This window comes from Plectropomus leopardus, chromosome 1 (genome assembly GCF_026936395.1).
Source record: "Plectropomus leopardus strain MGB_pleo_1.0 chromosome 1, ASM2693639v1, whole genome shotgun sequence".
Taxonomy (NCBI): Eukaryota; Metazoa; Chordata; class Actinopteri; order Perciformes; family Serranidae; genus Plectropomus; species Plectropomus leopardus.
The window spans coordinates 44,166,982-44,194,433 of record NC_142176.1 but is presented as its reverse complement, the minus strand read 5'-3'; the positions used below and the strand labels follow the sequence as shown (position 1 = coordinate 44,194,433).

The 27,452-nt window shown below is 40.3% G+C and overlaps 1 protein-coding gene across 4 annotated transcripts in view; it reads right to left on the bottom strand.

Moving 5' to 3' along the window:
- Positions 1–3,676: 3,676 nt before the first annotated feature.
- Positions 3,677–27,452, bottom strand: part of large2 (LARGE xylosyl- and glucuronyltransferase 2) — a 151,605-nt gene continuing 127,829 nt past the window's right edge. For all 4 annotated transcript variants that reach the window (XM_042485237.2, XM_042485227.2, XM_042485245.2 and 1 more), the window contains 10 exons: positions 24,697–24,868; positions 22,702–22,806; positions 22,305–22,417; positions 20,748–20,873; positions 17,178–17,333; positions 16,399–16,562; positions 12,842–13,120; positions 11,758–11,904; positions 11,446–11,641; positions 3,677–7,157 (listed from right to left, as the gene is read on the bottom strand). In XM_042485237.2, the coding sequence (XP_042341171.1) occupies positions 6,960–7,157; positions 11,446–11,641; positions 11,758–11,904; positions 12,842–13,120; positions 16,399–16,562; positions 17,178–17,333; positions 20,748–20,873; positions 22,305–22,417; positions 22,702–22,806; positions 24,697–24,868 (1,656 nt within the window). In that variant the 3' untranslated portion in view covers positions 3,677–6,959. The remainder of the gene's footprint in view (positions 7,158–11,445; positions 11,642–11,757; positions 11,905–12,841; positions 13,121–16,398; positions 16,563–17,177; positions 17,334–20,747; positions 20,874–22,304; positions 22,418–22,701; positions 22,807–24,696; positions 24,869–27,452) is intronic.

Genomic DNA, 27,452 nt, shown 5'->3' with positions numbered 1-27,452 from the left:
GACTCCAGTTCAAATCAGATTCAAATCTTCCTCTGCTTCAGTGGCGATTCTTCTTCTTCTCCTAATGAACGTGGATTGCAACGCTTTGTGGTACATAGCGCCAACTACTGTACAGGAGGGACTTAGCAGTCAATAGGCTTCACTGATTTAAAAATGCAACTGGGTCCTTCCGACAAGACGTGCGGTGCTGCGATATGTCAATCATCTGGGGTGGCACCTGGGGGGTCCAATCAGATTTCAGGGGGGTCCAGTGCTACCCCGGCCTCCCCTCTAGCTCCGCCTCTGCCTGCAGCACGTCAGCACATCAGGAGTGGCAACAGAAGTCGCAGCAGCAATGTCACGTGTAGGACAGGGGAGCCTATAGTGGGAGGAATTAAAAAAAAAAACTTCAAGGTTTCACCCGTCCTCACGTGACTTTAACCCTCTGTAGCTGGAGCAAAATTAATTTTCCAGTGCTTCTTTCAGATACCTCTCACATGTAATGGCGAGCGTCAGGTGACCAGGCATTGGGCCAAAATAATTACAAGGAGCCGCCACCTTGTGGGCCCACCACCCACAGAGAAAAGGAATCAAGCTTTTGTTGTGTGCTGGGTGGCAGGCAAGGGCAGGGACCTGGGTGTGCTGACCCCTTGCATCATAAACTACCTCCAAGACGTGGAACGTCACCTTTCTGGCAGGGAAGGAACCAGAGCTGGTGCAGGAGATGGAGCGGTACCAGCTAGATATAGTTGAGCTCACTACTACACACAGTGGAGTTCTTGAACCAAACTCCTGGAGAGGGGCTGGACTGGAAATTTCAGGAGTTGCCCAGGGTGAGAGATGCCGGGCAGGTGTGGGAATACTCATGAGCCCCTGGCTGAGTTTTCCCCAGGTATTACGACAGTTGCCTCAATGCGACTGTGTGTTGCTAACTGGGAACTCCATAGTTCTTCTGGGAGATTTCAACGCCCACCTGGGCAATGACAGAGAAACCTTGAAGGGCGTGATTTGGAAGAATGGTATGCCTGATTTGAAACTGAGTGTTTTGTCATTGGACTTCTGTGCTAGTCATGGATAATTCATGACGAACACCATCTTCCAGCATAGGGATGTTCATAAGTGTTGTTGCTACCAGAACACCCTCGGCCAAATAATTTGAGGTTGTGTCATCAGATCTGCAGCCATATGTCTTGGACACTCGAGTGCCCAAGGATACTTCGACATGTTGCCTGGAGGAACTGGGCATCAACCTTCCAGTTAAAGGAGGACCCACTCTGAGCCTCTGAGCCACAGCCACCCAAGAAGAAGAACTGGAAGAACTTTTTATTCATCCCAGGGGAGGTTGGGGACACAGAAATCCAATGGGTCCATGTTCAAAACCTTCTTTGTGGAAGTGGCTGCTAGAAGTTGTGGTCAGAAGGTTGGTGCCTGTTGTGGTGGCAATTGAAGAACCCGCTGGTGGACACCAGCTGAAGAAGGAGGCCTTTTGGGCTTTGTTGCCCCGGGGGTCTCCCGAAGCAGCAGACACCTGCGAGATGAGTGGCCAGCTGGTGGCAAGAAGTCCTGCAGCTAAGGTATTTAGGAAAGCTAAAACTCGGGTGTGAGAGGAGTTTGGGGAAGCTATGGAGAAGGACTTTCAGTCAGCCTCAGGGAAGTTTGGGCAAACTGTGTGACGGCTCCAGAAGGGAAAGCGAGGCTTGTCTCAGGCTGTGCTGAGCAAGGGAGGAGAACTGCTGACCCAGACCGGGCATATTGTTGAGCTGTGGAAGAGGCACTTTGAGGAACTCCTAAACCCGGCCATCACATCTTCCATGGAGTAGGTGGAGTCTGAAGACTCAGGGGAACTTTCATCCATATCTCTGGCAGAGGTCACTGAGACGGTCAAAAAGCACTGGATGAGCTGTGAATGAGATTCGCCCTGAGATGCTGAAGACATTGTTGGACTGTTTTGGCTGGCATGCCTTTCAGTGTGTCTGTGGATTGGCAGACCAGGATGGTGGTTCCTAGTTTTAAAAAAGGTGACTGGAGAGTGTACTCCAATTATCACACTGCTCAATCTCCCTTGAAAAGTTTAATCCAGGGTGCTGAAAAAGGGGGCTCTGACCAGTTGTTCAACCACAGATTCGGGAGGAATAATGCTGATTCCATCCTGGCTGTGGAATGGTAGACTAGCTCGTTACCCTCGCGAGGCTGCTGGAGGGGTCATGGAAGTTTGCAAATGCAGTTTACATCTGCTTTGTGGACTTGGAGAAAGTTTAGGACGATGTACCCCGGGGGAGTCCTATGGGGGGTACTGAGGGGATACAAGGTACCAGAGTTGTTGCTACAAGCCATCTGGTCCCTGTATGACCAGAGTGAGAGCTGTGTCTGTATACTTGGCATAAAGTCAAACACTTTCCCAGTTGGTGTGGGCCTCTGCCAGACAAGTCAAGTAAAGTCAAGTCAATTTCATTCACAAAGCCTATTTTCACAAAACACGGTTTGCCTCAGAAAGCTTTACCGCATACAACATCCCTCTGCCCTCAGACCTTCACATCACCGAAGGAAATACTCCCAAAAAAGAAGCCCAGAGGAGCCCTTTACCATCAATCCTCTTCTGTTCCTGACATTAATGAACAGGATCTCAAGGTGCAGCTGGAGGGAGGCATGGGTTAAGTTTAAGGGCGTCAGAATTGCAACCCTGCTTTTTGCAGATAATGTGGTTCTGTTGGCTTCATCACACTGTGACGTCCAGCATGCACTGGAGCAGTTTGCAGCCCAGTGTGAGGTGATCAGGATAAAAGTCAGCACCTCCAAATCTGAGGCCATGGTTCTCTGCTGGAAACATTTGGGGAGAAAGTTGTTGTCCTAAGTGAAGGAGTGCAAGTATCTCGGGATCTTGTTTACAAGTGAGGGTGAAATGGAGCTTCAGCTGGACAGGCGGTTAGGTGTGGCATCCCCAGTGATGCAGGAGTAGTGCCGGACTGTTGTGGTGAACAAGGAGTTGAGTTGGAAGGCAATGTTCTCGATTAATCAGTCCATCTATGTTCCGACCCATAGATGTATGGTCATGAGCTTTGGATAGTGGTTGAAAGAATGAGGTTGTGAATACAAGTGGCCAGAATTAGTTTCCTCTAGAGGATGTCTGGGCTCAGCCTTAGAGATAGGGTGAGGAGCTCAGACTTCTGCGGGGGAGCTTGGAACAAAGCTGCTCCTCCTTCACATTGAAAGGGGCCGGCTGAGATGGTTTGGGTGTCTGATCAGAATGCCTCCTGGGCATCTCCCTTTAGAAGATAGACAGTAGAAGGTAGATTTTTTAAATTTTTTTATTTTTAAACAAAGTTTAAAAAACGAATTTACATTTGTCCTTGATCCTGCTACATCTTTAGGTTTGAACGATGAGTTGATTTAAAATCAGCAGCGGCTATGAAAAATCCATCCGGTTGCTGCTGATGGCATCATTCAATTCTTGCAGTGCATTTTTTGAATTTGCATCAGAGTCTTGTGTCCTGTTGGCCCTGATCAAGGTCTGCCTATCCGGTGCAATAGTGTGATCCAGGATGTTAGGGGTTAACTATGTCTCTGTGAAGATGTTTTTTTGAAGAAATCAAGCCAATTTACTCATGTTTCAAAGGGTTAATGTGACTAACAGCAATATGAGTTTGACAGTGCTTACCAAGTACGCTGTGCCAGTGTAGAAACGCAAAACACTCCAAAGTGTTAAAAAAGGGCAAATTTATTTAAAGCACTTACATAGAAAAATATGATTGATTTGAGTTGAGTCAACAATAATAAATAGAGTGCCTGACTATCCCCAGGCCCTGTCAGTACAACAGTACAATCAATATCCAGTTTCACAATACAGAAAAGGCACTGGCTTTTACCACAATCAACAACAAGTCAATGAAGGCAGCGAGGATGGCAGCATGTGTGTGGGGAGGCAGGGCTCTTCAGTTCTCACTCTAACCACCTAACAAACAGTCTGTGCCCCTGTCACATACACCATCACTCATGTACACCACTGCCCAGATCTGCCTTATTCTCTGTGAAAATTATACTAGATCTGAATCAATTACTTTCCACTTGCCTTTTGGCCAAATAAAGGTGAGGACAAAATCATTATTTAACACAAATGGAAGTGAGAAGAGTACAGAGGAGATGTATGGATGGAAGTTCACTGCGTTCACTGCAGGAGGAAAGGACATGAAAATTATCATGATTATCCTATGGGGACATTGAATTGACCAGAATAATGTTTAAATCTGGCCAAAATCTTTTTTGATCTGACAGCAACTTGTGATATAAATTGAAAGTAACCAAAATCATAGTCAGTTAAGATAATGTGTTGGCTGGAAACTGCTATCCTCCACAATATATGTATATATATATATATATATATGTGTGTGTGTGTGTGTGTGTGTGTGTAGATACACACACACACACACACACACACACACACACACATATATATATATATATATATATATATATATATATAATTAGGAAGATTAAAGTCCAACTGAAACTGTTATATGTTAAACTTTTGCTGCAACAGAATTATTATTTATGACAAATCAGTATCGAAATGTGTATTTTTACATGTGTGGTTCAATGATGGAGCCTCATTGTCTGTGTAAATACTAGTGAGTGTGGTCATCTGAGAGCCAAACCTCTATTTAGATAAGACATTAAGTGTGACAGGCTGTGACCTACAGCTCACATTAGCTTCTTAACTAATGTCTCTGTTTTTAAATCTTGTGTGACACACATCTATTGTTGTGAGATGTCAGATTATTTTGTTGAGTTAATTAGCAACTTCACTGCAGTATAAGCATTTTAAAAACTTGCTGGAAATTCAAAGATATGTCAGTTCAGACATAAAATTGTTAATTTTCCTTCAATACCACAATGCTGTTTACCCTTGGCTTGTAAACTACAGTCTTCACAGGTGCACAGCTTTGGACCCAAATTTGGCATGGATTAGATAAAATATACGCCAAGGGATAGTCACAACCAATACAAATGGACCCTGAAAATACACATTTTCTCATATTACAATATGACCGATACTCGAGTGAAGTTTAAAAGAATACTTCACACCCCAGATGATCATTTGTGTATCAATTACTTACCCCGCTTATTACACTGAAATTTGTTTTTTCACATGCCTCCACAGTGAACAAACAATCCAAAAACTAAGAAAACTAAACCAACTTCCCATTTTTTCTAAATCCTAAATCCTAAATTTTGAGTCTTTTTTTATGGAGTGTGAGTCGCAGGATGGATAACTGATTAGTCAGTCCACTCAGAGTTGATCAGATAAGATTGATTGCTGAGAGGGACAGCTGCTTCACAGGCAAGTGAAAGCAAACTTTTAGACTTTGCTCAGTAAACAGTGAAGTTTCACTTGCACTGCGCCTGGCGTTCTGCTGCTCCGTCTGTGCCCAGAATATGCTGTGTGCTCCAAAGATATGATGCACTGAATGGTACTAATGAACTGAATGGTATATACCAGCATGTTCCAATACTGCTCCTAATTAACAGCCCAGATCCAAAAATAGAAAATTGAAATTAATTAATATGTGGGAAACCCTGGGACCCCTATGACATCAATTCATGATGAATGTTAACCTTCTTGGGATTCTTCATGCACCTCTGAGGCATGCAAGGAAAACCAATTTTTTTTTTTTTCTTTTTACAAATCAATGTAACACAGGGGTAAATAACTGAAGTACAAATGATCATTTGGGGGTGAAGTTTACTTTTAAGAAGCATTTCTATAAATGTAAAAAAAATAACAAAATAAATCAAATATTTAAATAATAAATGTGACCTGACTGCAGTAAGGTTTAAATTTGTCATTTCAATTGGACTTTACAATCTAAAAACAGGGTTGCAGGTCAGGTGCTAAAATAGATGGCACATATATCCAGTGTATCAGACACATAAGAGATGTAATGGCATTAAAACTAAAAAAAGGTTCCCTGCTCTCTGTCTGTGTAGCAGTTTAATTTCAGGGCCAGCGGCTTCCTTAATAATGACTCACTATAAGGTGTCAGTGTTCGTCGCGTGAGTTGGTCCCAGTGAGTAATGATATCTGTTATCATTAGTGGAGTTTTGCTTCTCTCAGGGGGATGAATAATAAAAGTAAAATGTGAAAATGTGTAGTGCAACTCGCTACATGCAAGCAAATATATGATCAAGACAAAAGCAAGAATGACATTGATTACAATCAGTAAGCGTGTTGAAAACGAGCCATATGATGCAGCTGGATCATACACACACACACACACAAAGCACATCCCTGAAGCTCACGTAAATTCCAAATTATTCGCCCAGGACAGAGGTCAGAAAATTTAGAAAGGAAAAATAAACTGATTCTTATGTATAATCAAAACATTGTAAATACTTGTTATTCGTTGGTTTGGATTTTCTTTGAAAAAAGAAAAAAAAAAGAAAATCATGGAAAGTAATAAGGCTTTAATCTTTCTCCAGTTCGACTGGCCTCGCAGAAATGATTTAAATGTTTCTTTAAAATCTTCCGCCAAAACGACACAGGTCCTGTCATGTCCAGATATCCATGTAGATGGACTGTTTGATGTGTGTCTTCTGGAAAAAGCCCTGATTGTCATAACAAGTTGTTAGAATATGGTTGTTATTTCCTGGCCTTAAAGCTAGTCCCATTAATATTCACGCCCAGCCATAGCCCATCTCAGCCTAATCAATCCAGCCTCTAGGTAATCTGCCGCCACTGTGTCCACTTGGTCGTCTCTCCGTCTCATCCTCTCGTCACCTTGAGGTGGAGTTGAATGGAGAAGTAATGCACAGGAGCCCCAGAATGTTTCAAAAGGCTGTAAAGCTTTACCGTCATTTGTGTGCGTTGTGCGGCAATGCAGCCTGTGGTGCAGTGCTGCATCATTACTTGTCTGAGTTCTCGGGCCTTGTTAGCCAGGAGCTCGGAGGCTACCGGACTCGCTGGCTCTCAGCAGTTGAGCAGTTCTTTAGATGTTCCTCTGGGCGGTGAGGTACTTGAGAGCAGCCGAGCCGTACTTCCTGGAAAGGTCCTGGTGGAACTCGTCCTTCAGGGTGTTGAGACAGTTGCGGTAGCCGGAGCTGGAGCGAAACTTGGAGATGTCAAAGCTTGGAGCGTGGGGCATGTGGATCATAAAGGCGTTGGGGAGGACCATCAAGTCGTACTCCTGAGGAACGGAAAACAAAGTGGTTCAGATGACAGATGAATCAACAGGTACTTCTGACTGAGCAATTTGATTGGTCAAGTGGCATTCCATGAGTGCTGATATTGAGGTGTATTATGCTTTGTTTGTATGGGTCTTATCTTGAGGTCAGAGGTCTAGGGATGATTACGTCTCGGAGTCAGATGAGTAGAATATTGATACTAGGCTTAAATGACATGGACTGTGGCCCCTTGGGGTTTTTTTTGTGATTGATCACAGTAGGTGAGGAATGTTTACTGATTAATGTGTAGATGTCTGTACCTATATAAGAATATTTCCTTGAGCTGTAGGAGAGAGAGATTCGCATTGGTACTGAATCCTCTCCCAGGCAGACCATGGTACCTCGTGGATGTTGAACTTTGTTGTAATAAATTAATTCTTATGCAACCAAGTCAGTGTCAGCAGCGGTGTCTTCATCGTCTACACATCATTGCTACTTAGGAAACAACGACAATATACAATATAACATCACTGGGACTTTTACCTCTGCATGTATTACAGCTTCACTGCTGTTCTAAACTGCTGTTCAATTAGGCTCACACTAATGGTTGGTAGTTATCTGATGTTACTGTGTTTGCCAGTGTCAGTGTTTGCCAATGTCAGTGTTTGCATAGCAAGAAAATCCCGTCTGACCGGCATCTCTCAAAAAATACCTGAGCAAAATTCTGCCTCATGCAAAAGCCCTCAACCTACAGGCAGGAGGTGGGCAGCTGTGATAGACGGGTTTTGGAAAAACACCACTCACTGGGAGTAAACCAGTTGTCACAGATCTTACCAGGATGTGCAGTGAGACAGGGACACACTTGTCTTACAACAACCGCAACCTGAGAGACACCGACATACACAAACTGTCTGATATGGGACTCGAGGTGATGGAGATCATGGCACACACTGGAATGACGACCTGTCTGATCAAATTAACTCATCTGAATCACTCAAGCTGTTAACAGACTTTTATTTCCCTGGAAACACAGAGATAAATGTAAATGATACTAAGCAGTTTGTCTGCGCATAACACAAAGACCGAGCTTCCACAGATTACTAAACTGGTGTGTAGGAAAATGTTTATATGTTGCTAGGTAACAGCTTTCAGTTCCAGTGGTTGTGGAACTGTTTGTATTGGGGGAGCCAAAAATAATAAAAAATAAAATAAAATAATAATAATAATAAACAATCATTATCTGTTGTTGCTTATTACTGTCAACTAATAAATGGCACTTTTAAAACTGTTGTATAAAAGCAAAATCACACTCAAGGTCATGCTGTTGTACTGTATATCATCATTGCTGTGATTATCGACCTTGAGTGTGACATTGCTTAAACATCTAAAAATGAAACACAAGTAATCTTTTCTTGTCTCAGTCACAAATACTAAAGCCTTCACACGCAATCATAAATAATTCAATCACTCCCACACAACTGAAAGGTTAAAGAAACATTTAATTCACTGTTGCACTTCTTATCAACTTTTTCAGGTTCATTTTTTTACACAGACCTGAAGAGGCTGTTCAGATCAGAACTTCATGTTCTCTCTCAGGATAACTTTTGTTCTTTGTATTTATTCAAACAGGTTTCGTGTTCCTCTCAGCTGTGATGGAGAGGCGCAGCACAAAGAGACTTCAGTCAAAACTCAATGGATGAAGTAATATTTATATTATCACAGTTATGACAACTGTTGGCATTCTGCGAGACTCGAACATAAGCTGGTCATCATCAGCTGTCCTCGCTTCCAGCAGCTGAAAACACAAGAAGTATAATTCGAACTGCTCTATGGTTTTAACACACAGATATTATGGCCGATAGACATTTTTGATCCCATTCAGCACAGTGCATTCAGCTTTTTTCTTTAAATCTTACCCTTCATTGGGTCATATCGCCTGTCCCTTCCCTCAGTTTTGGAGATGTTGCACAGTTTCCTTTAAAATACAACATCAAAGTCACTTTGGTGAGCAAATATATCCCGGCTTGAGCAGCAGGCATAGTTACAGAAGCGGATTAGGGCCATTTATGATGGAGAAAAAATTTGGGGGCAAATCGAGATTAAAGTTGAAATGACGACAATAAAGTTGAAATTTCGAGAATAAAGTTGGAATTTCGAGAAAAAAAGTCAAAATTTTGAGAATAAAGTCGAAATCCAATTTCGAGATTAAAGTCAAAAATGACGAGATTAAATTCGAAATTTCAAGAAAAAAAGTCGAAATGCTGAGAATAAAGTCGTAATATAATTTTGAGATTAAAGTCGAATTTTCGAGAATAAAGTCAAAAGGAGAGCAGACAACTGTGCTGACCTCTATGTACTTGCCCGGGGAGGGCTGCTCGTGGCTGGGGTGCTACTCCCCGGGATGAATTTCCAATGTTTTCCCATCCTCCTCACCACCACCAGCCACCACAGAGTTGTGGGAGGTGAGACCCCAAAAGCGTGGTGGGATCGAGGCGGGGGCCTGCCCTGTGTACCCCCCAAGCTGGCCTGGGGTGACCTGGCCCGGCTTGGGGGGTACACATGGGTCCCTCAGTGCAGTTGCGGGTAAAGTGAAGGAGTAACTTTGACTCTCTTAAGGTAGCCACAGCTGGCTCTAGGGGTGAGATGAGACCCCCAGGGTGGGCCGGGATCGAAGCGGGGGTCCCCAGCCACCACAGAGGTGGTTATGAGAAGGAGGGGAAAACGTTGGAAATTCATCCCGGGGAGCCTCTGTAGTAGTACACCGGCCACAAGCAGCCCTCCCCGGGCAAGTACACAGGGGTCGGCGCGGCTCTCCGCTCTCCTTTCAACTTTATTCTCAAAATTTCGACTTTAATCTCAAAATTATATTAGGACTTTATTCTCAACATTTCGACTTTATTCTCGAAATTTCAACTTCATTCTCATCATTTCAACTTTAATCTCGATTTGCCCAAAATGTTTTTCTCCATCATAAATGGACCTAATCCGCTTCTGTAACTATGCCTGCTGCTTAAGCCGGGATATATTTATTCACCAAAGTGACTTTGATTTTGTATTTTAAAGGAAACTGTGCAACGTCTCCAAAACTGAGGGAAATAACAGGCGATATGACCCATTGTAAGGGTAAGATTTAAAGAAAAAAGCTGAATGCACTGTGCTAAATGGGACCAAAAATGTCTATCGGCCATAATATCTGTGTGTTAACACCACAGAGCAGTTCTAATTATACAGCTGGACAGGACAGCTGTCTGGGCCTAAGAAGAAATGGATGTTTGGAGAGGAATCACAATAGACATGATATCAGATGAGGGCAACAGCACAGCTGACGCAGAAGCTGCGGATTTTGAGGCCACCATCCTTTGGAACCCAGGAGCTCTCTGACCTATTTGCTGCTCTTCAGGAGAGACTGAAAGAAAGACCAAAATATGTAGCAACACACCACATACAGCTACGAGTTGGGCCATCCTCAGGTAGACCGACACAGACTGCATGCAACCCCAAAACAGCAAAGACTCATTTCAAGCATCTCATGTAATACAACCAACTCTGCTCTGTTGCTTCTTTTTGTTGTGTTGTTGTGACAGGTGTCTTCAGTAACTGTATAACAAAAATAATAATAAAAAAACTTTGGACAAGCAGTATGGAGACATTTTGTGGTTTTATTATGTATTTTTTAATGTTTGGATCCTGGTTTTGCTTCAGTTGTTTGGGAGATGAATGCAACGCCTTTACCCCATGAACTCGACTTTCCATTGGCATGAGGGTGAGTAGATAATGACTAAATTTTCAATTTTGGGTGAACTATCTCTTTAATAATCTAACGTCATATGATTATGTGAACAAACTGATCAAGGTAGCGATAGACCAGCAACTCTTGTGTTCAGCAAGGTAAAATTAATGTTTTTCTGAACGGAGTCTGGTGGCTTTGAAAAGAGCATAAAGCTTCAGTTCTCTATTGGAATTTGCTGACTGGAAGGTAAAGTGGTGAAAATATACTAAATATAGTGTACACTTCAACTGATTTTAGGGGTCTGCTGTCCATGTTCACAGCAGTACATTGCTCAGATACAGTGGTGATGCTCCAGCCTGCTTCTCCAAGCTGGGGGCATTACAACTGACATCTACTGTATATAATTCATTGACTTCTGATAAGTACACCATAACACTCCACTTTAAAAAAACCTGAACAATGCCTTTAAGTTACCAGGAGAGGAGAGGTTAATGTTAACTGTTGAGCAGTAACACATTTCACACCAATCTTTTACATTTGGACTGTCAAAATCAGCCCCCCCAAGCAGCCATGACACATACCTGTGCATCTAACTCCAGGATATGCGACACCTTGTTCCAGCCAAAGCCTACAAAGCGCTGGTCGTACTCTGGACAGTCCCGTCTCACCACAACGTACGGCTCAAAGTCTGGCTCCCATTCCACCTTATAAGGTGTGGTGGCAGTTCGCCATTTGGCATAGTTGGTAGGAGCGTGACCTTTAGGCCACACATGATACCTGGAGAGGCAGAAAGAGAGGGACTCAGTGAAAGGGATCAAATAATGACATCACTTGCTGGCACCTTGTTTTTCCCTCATCCTCATTCACTGATGTGTTTGATCGTGTCTGGGTACCTGAAGGTGTAGAGAGTCCCCATGTCCAGCATGGAGAGCAGCTCAGCTTTGGATTTGGGGAAGGATAGACGATACCGAAGCGTCTCGAAAGCTGGAACCACCAGAGCCTTCTTAGTGTGAGCCATGTCCAGCAGCACCACGGACCTTCTAAACGGAGGAAACGGGACAGGTGAGACGCAGCAAAAAAAGGCAAAGTGTTCATACCAACAGGTACAACTAAAACTGAAAATGGCTCATTAAGATGCTCACAGTATTCATGTATTTAGCTTATATAATTCAGACAGAAGGGAAGTTATCTGGGGTTTTTTTCAAATCCTTTTTGTTAACCTATTTTTCACAATTGCATTTTTTTCCTTTTTTTTTCTGTTTTCAAATAATTTACTATTTTTGCACTTGGCACATTTCTACAACTAATAAAATTACTACATTGCATGTCGTAAGATATCATGGGATAACACAACAAGGAAAAATTTACCTCTGTTTATATCCCAGTTCACCTGTGCAGGATCACAATTCCATGACGAATGCCACTGTGCTGAAATGCATTGGCGTTTTTTTCTATATTTCTATTGTTTCCTACTTCCTACTTTTTTATCCGATACAAGAGGGTCTGTAACCACTCCATCAAATTTAGCTGGCTCTTTTTGGCTTTTTTTAGTAGTATTGCTACTACTACTACTAATAATAATAATAATAATATTAATTATTATTATTATTATTATTATTATTATTATTTTAAAGGTGAGTCAAAATGTGCTTGTTTGCTAATGACACTGTTTTTTTTTTTTGCCTGAGTCGATGCAGTGATATAAATGAAATGAGTGAGGGTCTCTTTTATGCCTTTCTGGCCTTAGTGGGACACTTGGTGCAAGTGAGCATCGTTATTGTTATCAGTTACTCCTGTGCTTGTCCGGGGTTAAACCTGCCTGCAATGAAAAAGGTCTTTTAACGCCTGCTGGCTTTGGGTCTCTGGATTTGTTACTTTGTGAACAAACCAGAGCATAAACTCCTTACATTAAAGTCTTATGTTACGGTACTTTCAGCTGTGCTAAAATTGTAATCTGGCACCAACAGCTAGTCATACCTGAGGTAATCGTAGAGGCCGTACATTGGCAGGAAATCCACGTCAGTCAGGAACACGTATGGCGTGTTGGCGTTCTTCAGGGCCACGTTCCTGACCAGGTTTACCGGGTAGAACTGGCCTTCCTTGTAGACAATGTGGTAGCCAACATTCTTTCGGTTCTTGAGGACCTCGGAGGCCTGGGCGTAGCGAAGGAACTGCTGAGCCTCGGCGTCTGACATGTAGAGTGCCAGACTGATGGGGCCTTCCCAGTGCTTACAGATGGCCTCCAGCATCTGCAGCCTGCAGGTGGCACAGATACAGACACGTGTGTTATTGATGGAGGCGATGATGAAGAACAGGGGTGCAGCAAAAATTCACTTTCACTATCAAATAATTTCTCTTTAAGTTTTTGGAGATGTATCAGTTGTCTGATAATATCAGAAAATTAAGGTGGACATCTTCTGGTCTGTGTGTTGACTGGTTGGCTAATATGCTTTTGTCCAAGCAAATTCTCATTGGGCTGACAATCGCTGGTGTTATTTTAATATGGCCGTGTGTCCACAAAAGCATTTCTTGCCCAGCTACAAACGGCTGGTGCTCTTCTGACATTGTCAAGCTGGGAACATCAGAGCGCTCTGGAGGCAAAGCGGTTTTTTTTTGTTTTTTTTTTTTTCAGCTGATACACTTTGGTTGGGTCTGGTTGCTATTATAAGAAATATGCACAAAGTAAAACATTCTGCACAATGTTGGAAAAAATGTAGAGTGAATTATTGCTGTATTCACTTTCTCCTCAGAAATAGTGTATTTACAGTATTTACAAGTTAGGAGCACATGAATGGCCCTCCAAAGTCATAATTACAAGTGGGACTTTTCAATAACTGAACAGCCAAGTTGTGACATTTGATTGTCATTTCAGGGCAGCAGAAATGATGGAAAGCATGGAAGCAGTGTCAACAACTGACGGTAAAAAATTAGATATTTCAATATTTTGTTCCTCTTAGGTTTTAGATACTTTTAGTAGTTGCACGTTTTAGTATCTTCATCTATTAGCTGTAGCAAGTAAACAAACTGTAGTATAAAGCATGCTAAGCGAGTACACGAACATTGAAACTTTTGAAAATTTTATAACACGAGTTGCCAAATTGACATCATAAATGTCACTTTCTGTAGTTTTTACCTTGTGATTGTATTGCCTTTTGAAATAGCTTGTTTTTTCCTACCCCTCTTGTCCTCTCTTATGTTATTTATGCTATTTTTTATTTATTATTTTTATCAATATTGTTTTTTAATTTATTTATCGATGTACAGAACATTGGTCAACTCTGTTGTTTTTAAATGTGCTTTATAAATACATTTGGATTCAATTGGAGTGGATAAATGCATAAACATGGTGGGCAAAAGTCGATGTTTGGTCAGTGATAAGAATTGTTTTATTAATGCACAAATTAAATATCAATTTTTGATCACATGTAAAGATAGAATAATATATAACATATCAATAAACTAGAGCAGCTATCAATCTCTTGTTTAACGGCTCTTAGCATTACAATGCAACCCATTTTCTTTGTAGCTATTTTACGACCTCAAAGCACACGAACACAACAAAGAGGGAAGAATGACTTCCCGACTTGGAAACTGTGACCTTCCGACATCACATGAATGCAGCATATTTTCTTATCCATTATTGTTGTTGTTGTTGTTGTTGACAGCCATTCTTTGTGGTTTTATTTCAGCCTTCTTCTTCTATGACTGAACACAATTTAAACTGTTGGCTATTAGAATTAAAATTCCAGTGCACTGTGGGCAAATTAGTAGATCTGGAGATAACATGCTGATTTGTTTTCCCCATCGCCCCACTGATTGGTTGAGGTAGGTCTGTAAGTTTTAGTACAAAAACAAGATTTTGCTTGGCTGACTCCATCTTGACAGAAAACAGAGCAAATTGTAAATCATCAGAGCCCAAGCTGACATTTTTGTCTGTTATTTTTATCTGACCAACAGACCAAAACCTAAGGATTTCAGTTTATGTGCCAAGAATGACTATGACTATGACTATGATTATGACTATGACTATTTCCAAACAGTCCCTCGACCCAATAATTTCAGCTCTAATGTGGATAAGGGTGATCTGATTTGGAGTAAATTCACTAATATTGTGCAGCAAAATTGCATTAACACATACTAACATGAGCAGCAATTGTTTTGAGTATAAATAATCTCTCTACAAAAGTTATAGTTATCATAAAACTGTGGAAGCTATTATTATTATTACTATTATTGTCATTACTATTATATTCCTATATTCCTAAATTATGTTAACACCATGTCTCATCTATTTCCTTTATTCCTGTTACTCTGATATCATACTCCTGATACTTGTCACAGCCTTGCCCAAAATTCAACATATCCTACATAATTTCAATTTGATCTACTCCTGGACTTTGTATATCACATCTTATTCAACTTTTCCAGACTGTTCGACGCATTTTATGCACTTTTCATTTTTCTTTTTTTTGCTAATTTTGGCTGTTTTCATGCTAATGACATAAATGTTGGCAAGGTTGTCTTGGGATTTCCAGCTCAGCTCCTACACTAAGTCTAAAGTGCACTGTGGAAACAAAATTGCTACATTCATACTGTTAAGTTAAAAAAATGCACCATCAAAGCATAAAAACATGCATTGTATTATTTCTGGGTGTCATTCCAGGCTATTTCCTTAGGATTTATATTTTTTACTATTTTCCTCATGATGTTATTATTTTACCATATTTGGCATATGCTAATCATTGTTGCTGTAAATCATGAACACATCCCAGGCCGTGATATTTTTTTTTTTAAAAATCTGCAAATCTACTTTGCATGTAGTATATTAAAAGTAATTTTTCACCTAAACACTTAATGGCATTATGACAAAAAACTCTCATTTAAAGGGTTCAAATTAGGAAAATTGATACATATTTGATATCAATGATTAGGACTGACGCTGGTTAAAAAAATAACAATGACAGTAGAAAATAATATTTATGCATATTTTTTTTTAATATTGACTTTGAAAAGCACATTTTACTTTACTTACTTTAAACTGTCTGTATTTTTTCCATCGTGTCTGTATAAATGTTTTGTTGTCATGTTGTATACATGTGTTTGTTTTGTTTGCTTTATCATCACTTAAAATTACATTATTTGAATAGTATTCATTTTTTTAAGTTAAAAGTCCTTGGAACTTAGGCTGAGATCTGTTATGTACTGATTCCAAGAATGAGCTATGAACCTCAGTCGTGTGTGCTGTGAAAAAGCATCTATAACAGTCATGTGAGAGTAAAGCTGGTAGCTCTTAAAGTGTTGCAGATTAAAGTACAGGACTCATGGTCTGAAACCCTGAAGGTATAAAATCATTTCCTCATTCTGACCTGCAGTTTTGTTTTTTTTGTTTGTTTGGTTGTTTTGTTTTTTTTTAAATGAAATGCCGATATTTGCCTGGCTAACGAACAAAGTGGAACATGAGTCCAACCCAGGTTATTTCTTATGTCATTCTCAACAAGCTGCAGCTAAAATAGTTGCTTCAAATACTCTGGTACCTGTCCATGGAGAGCTGTGCCACCAGTGTGATATCGGTGCTGTCATCGTTGGGCATGTACTCATACTGCAGGAAGTAGAGGTGCACTCTGTGAACGGTGAGTCTCTCTCTACGAAAGTCATAACACTGATCATCCTCGTCCAGCTCCTCCAGTGCCGTCTGCAGCTGAGGAGACACACAACGCTGCTCATCTGAGGAAGAACTTTCAGAGCAAAACCATTCAAAGCAACACAGAGGTTTCTTTCTAAAAGGAGTTTTTCTTTGATACAGAAAAATCCTTTAACGATCACTTCCTGTTGCATTTCTTGCTTCAGACTGAGAAAAATGTGGAATAGTTTCTCGTCCTTGGTCCAGTTTTGGCACCTTAAACAAATCACAGCATATTATACCAATTAAATCAATTTGGATTTTCAGCAAGATCTGGCAAACTGGAGCGAGAACTATGTTACCATGGCAGCCACAATCCCTCTGTACAGGGAAAAAAATCTACCACTTGTTATTCTCCTGCCAATGACTCAATAATGACATTTTGATTTTGGAAAGTGTCTTTGTGATTCTGATTATGTTGTTGAACATTGGCTAAAGATCATTAACAGATATTTGTTAATCACAAAAAACAACATTCAGTTGGCCTTTATTTCAATCACTCTTAGGTACCATAATAACATAGTGGGTGCAGTAGGGAGATAAATATTTAGAGTCTGTGTATTCGTGTGTGTGCGTGCGTGCGTGCATGCGTGCGTAAGTATGTGGGTAAGTATGTGTGTAAGTATGTGTAACCTGGATGCTCTCCGGGCTGGCCTGACTTGGACAGCCGAACAGCTCTCTCCTCAGCAGGTTCCCATCGTACTCCAGGAAGGTCAGGTAGAGGTTCCTAAAGAACTCCACGTGTTTGTTCTTCACTCTGAGCTTCTTTGGAGAATTCCAGTGGATTACCTGAAATCACAGCAGGGGGTGGGTGGGATGACTCCATTCTCTGCATGTACTTCAGTACAGTTTAGGAACTTCACCTTCTGAAGACTTTCTGCTTCTCAACGCAACATTTTTACCCCACTACCTGTATCACAAGGCTGTACACAGATACCTTGTTACTGTGAAGCATGCTGAATCAGATGAATGATATCTGTGCTGTACTCAGGTTTCTTACGGGCATCTATATACGTGGCTCAGAGGTAGAGGTTTTTTCCTACCTCCAGAGGTTTCCAACAGCACCTAACAACACTTAACAGCACTCTGACCCAAACAGCTGACCAGCAGAGGATGAGAAATGTAGCACCAAAGGTAAAGGCTGAGGTAAAGCGGCGAAAACACTCCAAATACGGTGTCCACATAGACTGACATTGATTTTTTTAGGTAGGCCTTTTTTAAAGTGGCTAAATTACGTTTGATATCAACCCCTGTGGGGCACACCCCATCTGTTTCTTCAAACCAGGAGCGCACCGACCGCCAGCTGCAGCCTCACAGTTTCGTTTTTAATTTTTTTTGCAAATGTTATGATTTATTTTATGGTACCAATATTATTTTTCATTCTTAGATTATCAATAAAGTATGACAAAAGTTTTTAAAGGAAATCACTTACACAAAAATGAATTCACTCTGGATTTAACACCACTGATGTAAAAATTCAGCTCTAAAAAACATCCTTGTTTCATCTCAATGATACAGTTAATTTATGTTGTTATCTTACCTCCCTGGGTGAGCACATAATCCTTCAACTTATCTAAAGATCCACAACACAGCTAAGAGAGGAACTGTCTTTTGGAATTAACATGACTGCTGCATTAACATATATCAGGTACATGTCAATGTATCAATCATCTAAAGGCCCTGCAGGAACTCTCAGCTGTTTGCAGTTATTTTGGCTGATCAGATGGCTGCTCTGACTGAAGGTGGGCAAACATACACTGGAAGATTCATTGAAATAATTAGAATGATAAGATGCAACACACCTTTTCGACACGTCAATCAAAGACAGTTGGTACACACACACAGACACACACACACACACACACACACACATATCCAAAACTGAATTGACTTGTGTGGGTGCTTTATAGCCTCGACACACACAAAGGTATTCTTCACTGTCCTTTATTTATTTTTGATTTACAATATATTTCCTGCAATTTTACTTAATTGTCAGTACAATTTTGACTGTAGGACTTTCAGTTGGGGATTTAAATTTATTTTTTGGTTAGTTTGTTTGTATTTTCCAGGGCCAATACTGATATTAGTATTCTAGGAGACAGGGATAACGAATATTCGGAACTGATCTACATTGGCAATGGCGTTGCCCTTAGTTATTCATGTATTTGAGGCTGGTGGCTAAGGTGGCAGTCATTTATTGAGTGAGTATTGATTTAGTGTGGCTGGGGATGATGACATCATTAGGGAGTGGGGACATATTCTGTGATTCCCTTCTCCTGTATTATGGGGCGTCCTTCTGCCTGTGGCTGGCTCCTCCTCTCTACGTCTCCCTGCCGACCAATCGGGTCCCGTCTTCCTCCCCCTTGATGAGTGCCTGCTCCTATTATGTGTTTCCTGAAGACTATGTAAGTCCACAGTAACTTCGCCAGTGGCAGCTGTGATTTTATATGAGCAGTCTGCCTCTGTGCCTCTAGTTTGTGTGTTGTTGGCTCATGATTGTTAAGTTGCTGGTTGTTCACATTAACTTGTACTGAGGTACTCCACAGTTAAGGGAGCAGGGCTCTAGAGAATAGATTTTGGTTTTGTCTTGGTTTGTTAAACACATTCTGCTATCGCACCACCGTAGGAATCTGTTTGCCAAAAACACAAGGTTTTATGGGTGGCTGCATTGATTGTGTTTGCACAGGTTAGTATAGAGTAGGTAGGTAGATTCTTTCATTTCCGAACCGTTTGTAAATGTAGCAAGCTTGGGGGTGAGGTTGGCCAGGTATAAGATTTGTTTTTTGTTTGTTTATTCTTGCTGCCACCTGTCGCCCTCTCCCTTTGTTTCAATGCTGCTTGCTTGTTTCCCCATTTAATCATTCATTCATTCACTGTATAATAAACGGCTTTCCAGCCAATTTCACCACAACGGCTTTGTTACTTCCCTTTGTCCTTAGGCTGTACATCTTTGGGTTGTAACAGGCAGCAAAAATAAAAATCCTAGAGTAGAAAACAGAAACCCCAAAACAAGAGTTAAATGCCCGTATGTGTATATTTAATTCAATACTGCAAAAGAGAACTTTTCAACAGTACCTTTTTTTTTAGAGAGAGAGCAAAAGACGGAGAGCAAGAGAGAGTGAGCAAAAAAGAGAGAGTGACAGAGCAAGTGAAAGCGAGAGAGAGTACAGTAAATATAGCTACGTGTGGTGCATAAATTGTCAATATCCTCTCTGAGCTGCATTTTCATTAACTGTGATCATCTGGTATTGAATCTTAACTCTTTCTGCAACGTCCAGGTGCCGTCTCTCTCCTTCTTCCGCTTTTTCTCTCTTTTCCTTTAGTTCTCATACTGAAGGTTCATCCAGTTACTGCTATTGGACTGAATGCAGAATGTTACCAGCAGAAACACTTAGTGTTCGCTGAGGATGAGAAGAATGCAAGGTTAAAGTGACCTTGACCTTTGACCACCAAAACCTAATCAGTCATTGAGTCCACTTAAACGTTTGTAAGTTTGAAAAAAAAATCCCTCAATGTGTTCTTGAGATATCAAATTTACGAGAATGAGGAGAATGTAAGGTCACAGTGACCTTGATCTTTGACCACCAAACTCTACTCAGTTCATCACTGAGTTCACTCGCACATTTGTGCCAAATAAAAAAAAAATCCTCAAGGAGTTTTTGAGATTTTCACAAGAATGAGGCAAATGCAAGGTCACTGTGACCTTGACCTTTGACCACCAAAATCAAATCAGTTCATCACTGATTTCACTTGAATGTTTGTGTCCAATTTGAAAAAAAAATCCCCCAAGGAGTTCTTGAGATATCCTGTTCACAAGAATGAGACAGACAAGGTGACAGTGACTTTGACCTTTGACCTATGACCACCAAAATCTTATCACTTCATCCTTAAGTCTAAGTGGACATTTGTGCTAAATTTGAAGAAATTCCCTCAAGGCGTTCTTTAGAGACCATGTTCACAAGAATGGGCCCTACAAGCCTATGATGATCGTTACTACTCATGGTAATGGATTTTTTTTTTTTATAATATCCACTGTTAGTATCAATAGCGAAAGGTGGTTGTGGTGTAATTCAAGTATTTGTGTTCATACAGCAGTGAGGAATATACTGAACACTGGCTCTCCTGTGCACTCAGCACTTCATAATGATTTCAAATTTTGAGAACTCATAACAAATAAATTGATCAGCGTCTGTGTGTGTGTACCTTGAGGTCGGACACCTCTGTGTAGCACTGCTCAGAGCGAGTGTGATCAGACAGCTGGACGTTCCAGAAGCAAGGCAGCTGGTGCACCAGGACCGGGTTCTGCTTTATGAAGGCATTGAAGATGTCCTGAACACAGACACACAACACATCCTACTGTGGTTACTGTGGTCCTTTTGTATGTGGAGCGTCAAGGACACACATAAATAGTTCAGTCCTATTTCCTGGGATGCAGGAAACAGGAATGCTTTCTTGAGAGCTTGAGTCATCCCGACATCGTGACTGGTTGAAAATGCAACAGTTGGACTCTTCGAGGCATCAGAAAGAAGGGCCATATTGTCTTTTTGCTGGTTCCCTGGCAACATCAGCTTTTAATTTAGACTCTGTATGATTGTCAATAAAGGCAGGCGCCCTGTGAGAGAAGGATACATTATGTATTTTTAAAGTGCAACCAAGGGCGCTGGTCAAAGCTCAGAAAACACTGTTAGTACTGGATCTATGGCTGTACATACACTGAGAGCACAGATCAAAGAAGAATCATAGTTTCATACAGTGCACTAGCGCTGGTAGTGATGCATCCAACCTTTCTCAACTATATAACAAATAATAATGTTGTAGATGGACATTCCACCTTAACTGGAGACTAGGACTTACAGTGGGTACGGAAAGTGTTCAGACCCCCTTAAATTTTTCACTCTTTGTTATATTGCAGCCATTTGCTAAAATCATTTAAGTTCATTTTTTTCCTGATTAATGTACACACAGCACCCCATATTGACAGAAAAACACAGAATTGTTGACATTTTTGCAGATTTATTAAAAAAGAAACACTGAAATATCACATGGTCATAAGTATTCATACCCTTTGCTGTGACACTCATATATTTAACTCAGGTGCTGTCCGTTTCCTCTGATCATCCTTGAGATGGTTCTACACCTTCACTGGAGTCCAGCTGTGTTTTATTATACTGATTGGACTTGATTAGGATAGCCACTGTAGATGTGTGCAAATGCTGCTCAACAAATAAGACTTGGGGCGCCTCAATTAAGGGTCAAAATTTTTAACTTTGGAAAGTCATAACTCTTTCACCGTAAGTCTGATATACACAACATTTGGTATACACATTTATGTATCTACACTCTAAATTTTAAGAAAAGTTATTGTGATATTCCACCATTGTGAATTTATTAAAAAATACATTTTTAACACCATCTCCTCCTAAACTGTAAATCTGATTTGTTTCTGTGGATCATTACTGGACCAAACATATTAAGAGTTATCAATAGGTTGTAAATGTCTCCAGTGTTTACCCTACCATTGTATTGGGGGTGAATATAAAATAAGCCTAATGGAAACATCAACATCAACTTAAAAAAAACCTCCCATTTATCGCAAAAAAGTCTTCACGCTTGCATGACGAGCAGGTGATTTTAAAAAGCTATATTTCGCAAAACTGCAAAGGAAACACTTTTTTGGCTTGGGTCGGAAGGTAAGTTTTGCGCCAATCTGTGATTTAAACCTGCCTACAGTGTTTTCAGTGGATTGAAGATGTGCCTCACCTGATCAGCCAGCGATGTACTGAGCATGCTCATTAGCTCCCTCTCTGCCGTTAGCCGCCACATTTGCTCCCAACCGATTCGCCGCAGTCGCTCCAAATAGAGAAGAATGACGCCTGTGAGAAGGAACACGAATGAACTCACAAACATAACATCAGTTTCTCTGCAGAAACCACAGTTCACTTCACATTAACCTGGGGCTCTAGGTGCGATGCCACAGCTGTTCAAATATTTCCGACAACTTCAGTTAGCCATCCTCAGACATTGTGGAGATCCACGCCAAACGACAACGTCTTTTATTGGTATAAACACATTTCTCCCATGAGATCACATCAGATTGTTTTTGTTAAAGCAAACAGTACAACTTCATAAAGGATCCATACAGAAAAGCAGCCGTTACCTGTGTTGAAGCCTCGTCCCAGTGCAGGCCAGGGTTTGTGGTTCTTCCACAGGTTCCCCAGGTACCAGTCACTCTGGTTCTCCACCAGGCCAATCACCTGTTTATCTGCACACAACACAACCAACACCACTGATAAACAAAGATACCCAGGTGTGATTTATTCAGTTTTCACAAACTGTGCCTGCAATTTCACAAAAAAAAGTACGAATTCAGAACATGAGTAGGTGGTATGAATTAATTAAAAACTGCATTTCTTAGAGTAGCTGATGTATTTTAGGCATGCTGGACAACAACAGCTTAGAGGTAATGCAAATAAAATAATCCTTGAATAATGAATACTGACTTAAAAGGTTGTTTTAATTACCATTTGTTTGTTTAGCTCATAGAGTAAGGATTTTAATCAAGGAATAAAAGCAACATTCTTTTTTTCCCCACATCCCTAAAAAAGAAAAAACAAAAAAACAAAAACCCTCTCGAATACATTTAATTCAGCCTTTATTATATTTGGTGCATATTTGGATGACATGAAAAATATTTATTAATATGTGAATATGCTGTTTAATTTTCCTGCATCTGCATGTTGTGGTCATGAACTGTGACATGAACCGTCTTAAAGGTCCAGTGTGTGTGTTTTAGGGGGATTTAGTGACATGTAGCAGTAAGGACTGCAGACTGCTAACAGCCAGAACTTCTCCTTGTTAGACTTCCTTCAATGTTCTTGGTTTTTACCAGGAGATGAATTATCCTCAGACGTCTCTCCCTCTTTTAAAACTAACCACTGCTTAAAATAAGCAAACAACACAAAACAAAAAAACACCTGAATAAAGCAGTTTCACTGTAACATATGAGTGCTTCTTTAATGCTGCTCACCTCATTTCTATGAACTTAAGATTCAGCTGTCCATCACAGAGGGGGCTCTAACTAAGGCCACAGTATAGTTTTCTGTGGATCGTTAAAAAAAAAAAAAAATGTTTTGAAAACAAACACTGTGCACACGGATCTGCAAAAATGACTTAAAATGCTGTAGTATACATGAAAGACCAGTAGTTAACAGTGTGATTTTGAGATGTGACAAAACGTGTGTGCGCACCTACACTTCCTTCTGCAGAGCAATGAGATGTAAACATACAAAAGATAGCTAATGCACCAATATTTGTATATGTATGTATTTATAACTTCATCTGTGTAAAGGTGGATTTAATAGTTGGCGCATGTAAGTAATGCGCCTCCGCTGATTGAAGTGATGGTGTAGTAAATCTACACTTTGCTGGAGTAGCACTGTTAAATTAAGGAGGGTGTCCAGCACAAACAGCACTCAGGGGTCCATCGTTCTTGTTGCCCACCTACTTGCGCACGGCTATTGTCTGAGACTATGTGCATATGCAAAAAGTCCCCGTTGTCAAAGGAAGCTCCGTATTGCTAGTTTACTTGACAACGACAATGGTGGCGTTCTCAAAAGTTTGCACTCTGAAACCAGTTTTCAAATCTTTCCATTTTCAGGCACACAAAATGGCGTTGTCATGTAAATAAACAGCCAGAACGTAACAGAAGATTGACGTTTTCTCCTGAAATCGTTTCCCTATAAACGTGGTCTAAGGTGCCCAAAAATGCACATGGCCCTATTTATAGCCAGTGTTTGGTTTGTCCACTCTGGGCTTCTGTAGTAACATGGCAGTGCCACACAGTTATCTCCATAGACAAGGACCCCTATCTAGATATATCGGCTCATTCCAAGGCAACAAAAACACGATTCTCAGGATTCTCCTATTCTTTGGTAGAGCAGAAAGGAGTGTTACAGTTTTCTAGCCTACTAGTAAGAAAAGTTTGCATTAGTTTCTCCGTGCTGCTCAAAAAGAGAAATGGTCTGACTTTGGAAATATTTCTGAAATTATAAAATGCTGTTTTTGTGACATAGCGTATATGTGGTTGTTGCTGTAATCACAGAGATAAAATTCAGGATTTCTTTAATACGTTACGAAATCCATAATGTCTTACCAGTGAACTTCGTAAAAATGCCCCAGAGCTCAGCAATGTCAGTGGCAAAGGTGATGTCCGTGTCCAGGACGATGACCTTTGAGAGGTCTGACGGCAGAGCTTTGGTTAACGTCAGCTTCATCAAGCCGTAAATACCTGAGTAGTGCTTGTTGGGTATCCACGACACCTCGGACTGAAACGACACACAATGAAACATGATACAGTTTATTTTCACTGGAAATCTTTAGGTTACATTTCTAAATTTTTACAACCGTCTTTTCTTTCTAAACTGACAGATCGAGTGCTCATTATATATGAGGAGCATTGTGTGTGGGTTTACACAAAGCCACATTCAGCAATTTTGGCAAATGTTCAATGTTTCTTTTTTTCTCCTCTGAATCTGCAAATAGTGCCTTTTAATTAATTCTCCTTTTTCAGAGTAATTGGATCTGCATAAGTGCATCATCTGCAAATATAATCGGCTTAGAGTCTCGCCTGTAAAAACTGAAGAGAAAGGCTGCAGGACGAAGCATCTGAAGGCACAGAGGAGCAATTGTTTCGCACAGAGACAGTGAGGGAGGGGAATGTGATGATGTGAAGGAGGGAAGTGAAGGTTGGAGTCACACACACATGCACACACACGCACGCACGCACACACACACACACACACACACACACTCACACACAGAGTTATTCATGCTCGTTCCTTACACTGGCATCACTCTTGAGAGCACATTCATCAACTTGACGTTTAAATAAATGATTTGGTGTTTTTGTGCTGAAGTGTCACTTGACTTTGGGAGAAAATTGTTTCAACAGCTCGTCCAACTCAGTTACAGATTGTTGCTGTCAAGTGAAAACTGTAACCCCTCTGTCATGCTGATTGTCACGGTTTAACTTAAAACAGGGTAAACAATAAAAATCTATGAGATTCACTCAAGTGCCCTGTCGTCTCAATATAATACACAAGGTTACTAGATGCAAGCTTTCTTTAGGAAAAACATCAGCAACTATTGTTTTTTTGATGTTTTTTAAAGTTTTTTTTTTTATCTTTCTTGTGGTTTTGTTAAGTCATGTCAATGGTAAATGGACTGTACTTGTATAGCGCTTTTCTAGTCTTATTGACCACTCAAAATGCTTTCAACACTACATGTGACATTCACCCATTTACACACTGGTGGCCGAAGCTACCGTACAAGGTGCTCCCTGCTACTCAGTTATCATCCACACGCACTCACACTCCGATGACGCAGCATCGGGAGCAATTCAGGGTTCAGTATCTTGTCCATGGATGCTTCGACATGTTGCCTGGAGTGTAACCTCAAAGCGAAAATTTTTGCCCCTCACCAGCAAGATGCAATGATGCACCCTCACAAAATACAATCTGTGTCCCCACAAGCAGCACTCAAACATCAGTTCAATTTAGTCTGCACTTTTGAAAAGTTTGAAAAAGAGACTGAATTAGTTAGAGAGATATAAAAAGTAGTAACCAGCTTAAAGTTTTCACAGACCTCCATCCTGCTTTCTACTGTCTACTAATATATTTCTCTGCCTGTCCGTGGCATTGAATGTGGCACACTGAAAGAAACAAAAACAAAATACTCATCTGAAGCAGAACTGTGTCTGATCTTGTGACAATGGGAAAGGGGTCTAATTTTGGACAAAGGGGTATGAAAGGGGAAAAAGGAATCTGTGGAAAAGATCATATCTTTTGGCAATTTTGCTATACAAATGACTCAAATGATTCATATAATATCCAAATAGTTGCAGTCTTGGTATCTTTATTCAACTCCTCAACTGATCAATTAATCAGTATTGGGTTGTTTATAAAACTAGGATAGCTGTTTATATTATACTGAGTTGTATATAAATCTGGGATAGTTGTCCATGTTATTGTGGGTTGCATCCAAAATCCCTCTGGTATCACTATGGACATTTTTGTCCAAATGGGTAATTTTTCATGTTTGTTTTTGCAATCATTTTGGCTGTGATGGTGTTTGGTTTTTTTTAAGAAGGTTTTTTTCTTGATAAATTTTGAAATTCCAATTTCAATTTTTGTAATGGGTCTATAATACACTGTGTACAGATTTACTACCCTTTAGGGCTATTAAGGACAAAAATGTCTACTTCCACAACCTTTCATAAAAAATATTATAAATTAAATATTTTTCCCCCACTTTTTTTGGGTTAAATCTCTTAATCAACTTCAGTCCTAATCACAAATACCAAATAATTATACATTTTAGGGATTTTAACCCTTTAAATGCCAGTCTGATTACATGATGTCTCTGCTTTGCATGAAAAATACACACAGAAAATGAATCATTTTCAATATAATAAATGAGGTAAGGCTGTTTTCTATTTTTAAATCACAGTCTGGATATGTCAAAGATTAGCAACAACATTGATTTTGATGTATTTAGATTTTTCTGTGCAGAGTCAGACTCATAATTAAAAACCTGTTAAATCAATTAAGGACAAAAATGTCATTTTCCAAAAGCTGTAAAAAATATTGCAGAATAATATTTTTTTCCACAATTTTTGGATCAAATTTTTCAGTCAACTTCAGTCCTGATCGAAACTACCAAGCATTCAATTACTTCCGAATTTTAACCCTTTAAATGCCAGTTTGTTAACATGAGGTTACTGTTTTCTAATGAAAAAAATGAAAAATAAAAACACATATTTATGAAACTCATAATTACAGAATATAATGATGCATTCTGTAATGTCAGGGTTTTACCCTGCATGAAATGCTTGTAATTTCTTGGTTTCTG